General features: G+C 36.9%; 1 protein-coding gene across 2 annotated transcripts in view; it reads right to left on the bottom strand.

The window, feature by feature from the left end:
• Window positions 1–2533: 2533 nt before the first annotated feature.
• Window positions 2534–7831, bottom strand: part of adamts10 (ADAM metallopeptidase with thrombospondin type 1 motif, 10) — a 63192-nt gene continuing 57894 nt past the window's right edge. For both annotated transcript variants that reach the window (XM_044130561.1, XM_044130560.1), the window contains 2 exons: window positions 6886–7051; window positions 2534–5817 (listed from right to left, as the gene is read on the bottom strand). In XM_044130561.1, coding sequence (XP_043986496.1) covers window positions 5708–5817; window positions 6886–7051 — 276 coding nt within the window. In that variant the 3' untranslated portion in view covers window positions 2534–5707. The remainder of the gene's footprint in view (window positions 5818–6885; window positions 7052–7831) is intronic.

The following is a 7831-nucleotide window of genomic DNA, read 5'->3' as shown; positions in this document are numbered from 1 at the left end:
CAACAGGCGGTCACACTGCAAGACCTCCACCAGAGCTGTCACATCTACTTCCTCATACTCCCACCGGCAGCGTGTGAAACAAGAACTGAACACACACAGTGATGCACACGCTCACCTCACACTGCTGAGAAGCTACTTCTGTATTTCTGTCATGCTCCCGGCCGCCAGGGGGGATTAAGTAATGACCGGTTTGTTGGCTGCAGCTATCAAAGAAGCTGCGTACCAAAATTAGTCCGTCAGATTCTTCTGGGATGAGCGGAGGAACGGTGCTCACACAGAGTAATAATTTTCTCTACTGTGCTGCCAAATGATGATGGGTGTTTTGTCTGAGAGGTGCTGACTCCACCCAGGCTGTGGTTGCTTCACTCAGCCTCCAACGCCCTTGATAACCGATGGGTTCAGGAAGAGTGTACAGGAGAGCGTGTGGGCGTGCAGGTGCCAAACCCAGGCAGTTTTTGGTTTGTTTTAGGCTTTTTGAGTTGCATCCTTCTGCATGGCCGCCTGGGATTGGAGTCACTTTCTGACTGAACTTTATCATTTAAATACGAGTCATTAAGTTTCGTAATGTTTTCAGTTGCACTAGAAACTGGATAAAAATACTTGGTAAGAGGTTTTTTATTTTTTTGCATTGTAGTGAAAACTTTAAACCTTCATCACTCAATAAAACCAAAACATAGTTTTGTTATTCTTTTACCTGAAAAAAATAAGAAAAATGTTTTCCAGGTAAGTTTTTTTTTAACCAGAAAAATACATTTTCAGGTAAAAATAAATTATAAATGCATATAACATAACGTTAGCAACAAAGCTAACCCTACTAAGACCTAATTTTCTTCACTTAAGAAATGATTAACTTACAATCTCCTATATTTTGCTTAAAAGTGATTTGTAAGTTAGTTTTATCTCTTCAAGTGCACTAAGATATTTGCACTGGAAACTAGACATAAATACTTGGTAATATTCAGTGTTTTTGTAGGGTAAACTGTTTGATTCTGTTTGGTGTCTGTTCTCCCCGTTGCCGCCTCCCTTCCTGTGCTGCTAATCTCTCTGGGTGGAGCTGCTGCGCCTGCTGCACTGATTTTATGCACAGACTGCCATCTTCTCACAGACACAAAGGCATTTTAAACATTTTAAAGCCAGAAAACCTAAAAAAAGTCCTTTCTTTCACTAGCAGGTGTAGCTCTTGAAAGTCATCCTTCCAATGCGTCACAATAAAATGTCAATTAAGGCTTTTCTAAATTCAAAAACAGCACATTACATAGTAATGATGACATGCAGCACAATCAGAAGTGAATAATCAGCAATGCAGCTTCTTCTCACGGTTTTACTCCATTGACGGGTCCGTTCAGCCCGAATACGAGGACAAAAAAGCAGAAATGATTGCTTCATTTTGGTTTTTCCGTGTACACAGGCTGATTCTGAAATAGATGAGCGATGGTGTGTTTACATCACCTTCAGAGGAAAAATCCGTCCCAGACTGAGAGCAGATCAGCGCTCACTTCCTCAAATTAACAAAAAGTTTCATCAATCTAGTGCTTCCTTTAAAGGAAAAAAGTGGATGTAGCGTTGAGCAACATACATGAACAAAACAGAAAAAATAATAGCAGTACAATGCAGACACAACAGTGAAATATTTAGCTTTTACTGTTAGTAAAGACCTATATGTTTGTTTTTTCGTATTTGCTAAAATGTGTAATGAGAAAGATTATGTGCGAACAAGATCGATCTCCTCCCTGAGTTACAGCAGTGATCTGCAAAACTGTCCCGCTCCCGGTCAAAAACAGCCAATCAGAGGAAGGAGGAGGGTCTTAGTGCTGTCAAGCAACCTCATGTATGCGCTGTTAAATGTCCTACTGGCGCAGAAATGGCTTACTGTTACAGGAAAGCTGCTTATATGCAGTCAATGGGCTGCAAAAAGCATTATTAGTAGGGATGCTATTAAAGTGTCATTTTCTTTTCCTTTACTTAGGATTAACAGCATTTTTCTTGAAAAAAACAACAACATGCAAACAACTTTTAAAATAAAAGTAATTTGATTAAATTAAATTAGATTTGATCATTGCTTATATTTGATACATATTTACCAGAGGACCAACACATGTCTGCCATTAAATCACATTTAAAGACATAACTGAGACATTTTAAAACGTGGTGTTATTTTCTTTAAAGTCATTCCAGGACATGTAACTTAAGTGTTTTACTGTGGATTGTTTCCTTAAGCTCCAACGGTGAGTCCTAAGCTACAGAAACTGGTGAAGAGTTTCAGCTGGAAAGGAAATTTTACATGATACAAAAGCATGCCACACTTTTCAGATTATTTTGGTTGTAAAAATGTAAAATCTGAAATTTCAGGGGATAAAAATATTTTCGTAAGACACTGTGTCAGCATGAAAAGTGTGTGTCATGTCATGCTGGATCACGTCACTGTCTCCAGGAAACAGGGCCTCTGATTAATTAATGTTTTGATTTTAAACATTAATTATCACTAAATCTGAGAGATCACACAAATAAATGAAGACATGAATCAAAGAGGACCTCTAGTGGATGAACCTTTATAAACAGCTGCACTTATACACTTCATCACTATACGTTCTACTTTGCAGATTGGTAATATTAAAAAAAAAAGAAAAAGAAAAAGAAAGGCTCAAGTTGATTTTTAAATAAAAGATTTTAACAACTGCTTACATGATACATGACGAACAAACAACAGTCAACAAATAGCACCATTCAAAACCGAAGCACCACCAGAAATAATGGGAACAAGTGCAGCCAACCCTCACTAAGACAGACAGTCACTTCCTTTCTTCACAGAGAAACGTTTGAGTGTTGCAACAAGTAGCTGCTCTAAGCGTTGACTGAGCCCCGGCAGGTCGGAGAGCAGAGTGAGAGTCACAGCGAGGCCACGAGGCGCCATGGCTGAGCTCCGAAAACACCCTGAGGCGGCATTTCTTCCATTTCTCTCTACGAGTTGGAGAAACGCGGTTTCTGCGTCTCTGAATCCGCTCTGCATCAGAGGAAGTCGTACCAAAAGTGGGACACTTCAGGGTCACGTTAAAAATTTCAATTTCCCACCCCCCAAAAAAAAATAAAAACGGTGTCAGTGTTTCTGACGAAATGCTGTGATTTCTTAATCTCTGAAAAGATTTTGTGAAGAGATTCTGTAGACCCATTACTTTACTTTTTATTGCCTTTTTTTTCAAATATTTGATAGTCGTTCACCTCATTACTGAGCATCAGATTTCTGTTATTTACACAGAAGAGGATAATAGCCGTCAACAATTTTTTGAATTCAAAATTCAGAGTTTTTTTTCCCCTCAGAATCTCATTCTGTCAATCTGTCAAAATCCAAATAAATGTTTCGTAGGTGTATGTCAACAATTATGTTAGTATATGAAAATAATCACATAACTACAACAGAGTATTAGGGTCGATGTATATAAAAAAGAAAAATCAGTAAGTGTAAGTTTGCACCAAAAAAACAAAATCTATGAAAATTTCTAGAAAAAAAAAACCAAAAACAAAAAAAATTCTGGGTTTAAAAAGTAAAAAAAATTTTTTGGAAAGTTGCACATTTTCAAGAAAAAACTTGAAAATATCAGAAGTCTTTTTCCTCAAAAAGGAATAAAGGATGGTTTAAGATATTTGCAGCTTACATCTTATAACTTCAGTCTGAAAGCCGGGATTTGATCTCTGGTGTGAACATTTGATGACTCCAAAATTACACAAGCACTAACGTGTAAAATGATCATGCTTCCCTTTCGACATATCAAATAAAAAAACAGGTTGCAATATGACAAAGCTGCATTCATACCAGAATAAATACTTATTTGTTTACATTTTTCTTGCAGGATTTATTGTGATCTTTTGAAATTGTATTAATGTTTTTTTGTTTTTCACTGAAGAAATTTTAAACTTTTCTGATCTTTAAACAATATGACTATAAAATGTCTCAAAGGTTAAAGGACAATTAATCACCTGAAATTTTATCTCTGGACACTTTATATCTGTAAGGCTACAAAAATATAATTTTTTCTCCTTTGTTTCACTGAGCATATAGAAAAAAAGGTAGAAAATAATATTCAGAATCACAAAAAATGAAATGTGCTCTTGGGTTTGGACATTTCTAATTTTTTTTGTCTTTCACAGGAAAGAAAATGTGTTTTAAGATGAGAAAATCGTCTAAAATGTTCCCACTTTAAAAAGAAATAGGAGCTCCACAAGCAATTTATAATGAAATCAGGGTTGGTTTAACGTTTTAGACAGAGTATCTGCAGTTTTGTGAAGGAAACTGCCTAAAAAAAGGCTGATAAATGATGCATTTAAATGCTCAGATTAGCTTTCCTGATGTAAAGAACGTGACAGAAATGTGAGGCTGCCTCTCTCCTCTGTTGGCCTCTTCCTGTTGGCAGAGCTCTGGCTCACTGTGCTGTGTTTCCACTCAGTATTTTCACCTTTACACATGTGGGAAAAATAAAATAAAACAAAAACTTTACAACCAGGCAGCACAGAGTGAAATCTGATAATGTCTGAGACTTCGTGCCAAAGTCTGACAATCTAACAGCCTGTTGTATGAAAACAATTTTCAGTGAAGCTCTGCTGGGTGTTGTGATTTAACTGTGCAGAGGTGATAAACTGTCGGGGAAACTACCCAAATGGCAAGACCGCGGCGTTTTCCACAACTCCCATAAAGACGTCAAGTCAAATGATGGGACAAGAAACACAAAACACAAAAGTCCTCTGACTGCAGACGCTTTGTGCAAATCCAAATCTGCTCTTACAACCGAATATCTGCGAGGACTCAATGGTTATACTGATATGCAACAAAACAAGGACATAAAAACAGTAAGTCAAGTAAAAGCTAACATAAAAATATGTTTTAAAATTAAAGGAGCCAATCTTTTTCACTGAAAAAACACAAAATCTAAGTACTTTGGTCTAGTTTCTAGTGCAAATATCTTAGTGCACCTAAAATAAGAAAACTAACTTAGAAGTATAGAAGCTGTAAGTCAATAATTCCTACATATTGTACCTATTCCATAAACATATTATTTCACTTATACATGAAAAAATATCTTATCAGTGGCAACAAATATTTTAAAAAATCAATATTAATGAATTATTGGCTTGAAACAAGCTTATATATCTTGTTGAAAAGTTACTTGTAGGTCAGTTTCAAGTGTACTAAGATATTTGCACTAGAAACTAGACCAAAATTAATTGGTAAGATTTTGTGTTTTTGCAGTGTTGTGGGCACAGATACCGTGAAAATAATTTCCTTTAAAGTGGATGTTTTAAAAACGTAAAACAGGCTAAACATTTAGGCCACTCAAGTAATAAGAAGTGGAGTTTAAGATTACTGAGACCAGTACTGAGACCAAAATAAAACGTATAGCACCAAAATATTAAGACAAAGTCAAAGTTTAGAGAGACAAAGAGAGGGTCAGCTGCTGCCTCCCTCCATCCCTCCTCTCCAGGTTTCAGCGCTGGACCCTCTCCTCCAGTGAAACGATGTTTGGTCCAGAGATTTCAAATCTCGATTATTAGTGAGGAGAGGAAAACAAAGCACCCATCTGACTAATTTCAGGATTTGTTTGTCAGCATGGACAGTGGACCCCAAGCTTGAACCGACGGAGAAACGGTGAAGGCTGCTGCAGCGAGGCTCAGTGGAAAAGGTTCAGTCTTACTGTTTGACCCCGCGAGCGCAGCAGCGTCAGTGTCCCTGGCAGGTCTTACAGCACATCTGTCTGAAATATGGCCGGTTGCAGAACTTGAACCTAAGCACCAGGGGGCAGTACGCCACAGTGCTCACATCTTTACACTCTGCAGAGACAAAGAAGGAGAACCACAGCTTCACAAATGTGTTGGACAATCTGATATTAGCAATTTATCTACTCATCGCAGCATATATTATCTTTTTTCATACTACTAAAAGTCACAGGAAGCAAATTTTGTTGTATGCTAATCCTTTTAAAATTTAATTATTGTTTTTATAGACTGAGATCACTGTCATAATTTAAGATAAAATTATGTCCTCCAGTAGAAAATGGTTGTTAAAAATAACAGCTTGTGGATTTTGAGGATGTTGCATTTAAATATTTGATAAAAACCAAAAGTTTCAAAGAGTTCACAGAAATATTTTGATCTGTTAAAGGACTTAACATACCGGTAATCGAAATTAAATCCAGAAGGAGGAAAAACAGAATGAAGCCTGTATTTATCTTATCTAGTGTTCACTGGATCAGGATTTATGGTAGTTCCAATTATTGTGGTGGGCACCGCTACCTAAAAATAACCATAAACAGTTGTACCTAACGTGCTTCACCAACCGGAAATTTAGCAGAAGCTAATGCTACAGTGCTAACTTCAATTCAAATTGTATCTGCTCTTGAAAAACTGCAATCCTCGAGCACAAATATATTTTACGTGTTCTACAACGCTATTACATAAAGTATTTATTATTATCATTATATCTTTCTCTCTACTACCAGTTCTCTTTTTTGTTCCCTTACGTTTCTTGTTTGAAATTAAAAAAAGAGAGCGTGAGGAAAGGAAACTGATCTATTCGGTATTCGCCCCTTTCAAAATAAGAGCACGGATATAAACGTCTACCTACTTGAAAAACTCTTAACCTCCGATACCCAAAACTTCAATATGGATGTTTAATTTTAATCAGCAAGCAGTTTATGAAGCAGAAATGTGTTTAAGGAAAGCTATAAGTGCCTTAAATAATTTCAAAGTTAGCTAAAAATGCTAAGCGAAAAATTAGCTTTACTATTAGCACATTAGCGGAAGTGTGCCCACCAGTGTTCCCTGAAAGTAATCTGAATAAATAAAAACTCCTCTCAGTTCGACAGAGAATATTACCAGCACTGAAATTTGACCTCTGACCTTCTGGGTTCTCTGAGTTGACGGGCAGACTGGCGTCACATTTGCTCTTGCACTGCTGCATGGCGGCGGGCCGCTGATGCTCCAGACACTCGTTGGATGGCTGGCCAGTGTGGGCCAGGCACTGAACCGAGCGCATCTCCTGACCCAGACCACATCTGGCAGAGCACTGGACCACGAAGACACGTTTCACATAAAGATAATCCTGCCACATCTCAACTTGGTTTCCCAGAAGCTTAATTTAAAAGATTAAACTAACAGTACTAACAGGAAGACTAATGGCTGACAGTTAGACTTAATCCAACAGGTAAATAGTTAGGAAGCTTGCATATAAACACTTCCTATTTTTTAATTACGCTCTTTAAAAGCTGCAAGGAGTAACTTCCTGTTATTTCTGATAGTTCCTAGAAAGTACAATTTCTTCTCTCAATGCCCCACAATAACTTACTTAAATGTCAAAGTGTCACTAGCAATGATATATCAAGCATGGCTACTTCAACGACCTAGATCAAGTAACTCCACGAGATAAAGCAGAAATTCAGTTTATTTAGTAGTTGTGAGGATTTCATAAATTTATCAAAAAAGAAAAAAAAATGCATTTAAAAGAAAGTACATCCTCTTTACGTTTAAGGGTTTTATTTATCAGGAATGGAGAGCCAACAAGAAACTGAAATGACAAAATTTAATTTCAGATTAAGCAGCCCTAATCCAGTGACTGTCTGGCTGGAAACTCAAAAGTGAATTTTGTTTTCCAAACACTGCACACATGCTACTGTAACCATTCTTCAGTTGGAAGTTATTACTGAATAAAAAGAGAAAAAAGTGTATTTCTAAATGTTTTTTCTCAATGAACTATTTTATATGGATAGGCATCATACAGTCACATATGGGATTATTTGTCAATATAATAATCCTGATATATTACAACATTCTGGCTGGAAAACACAAG

This window comes from Gambusia affinis, linkage group LG10 (genome assembly GCF_019740435.1).
Source record: "Gambusia affinis linkage group LG10, SWU_Gaff_1.0, whole genome shotgun sequence".
Lineage (NCBI taxonomy): Eukaryota > Metazoa > Chordata > Actinopteri > Cyprinodontiformes > Poeciliidae > Gambusia > Gambusia affinis.
The sequence above is the reverse complement of the archived record's forward strand: the minus strand, read 5'-3'. Positions and strand labels throughout refer to the sequence as shown.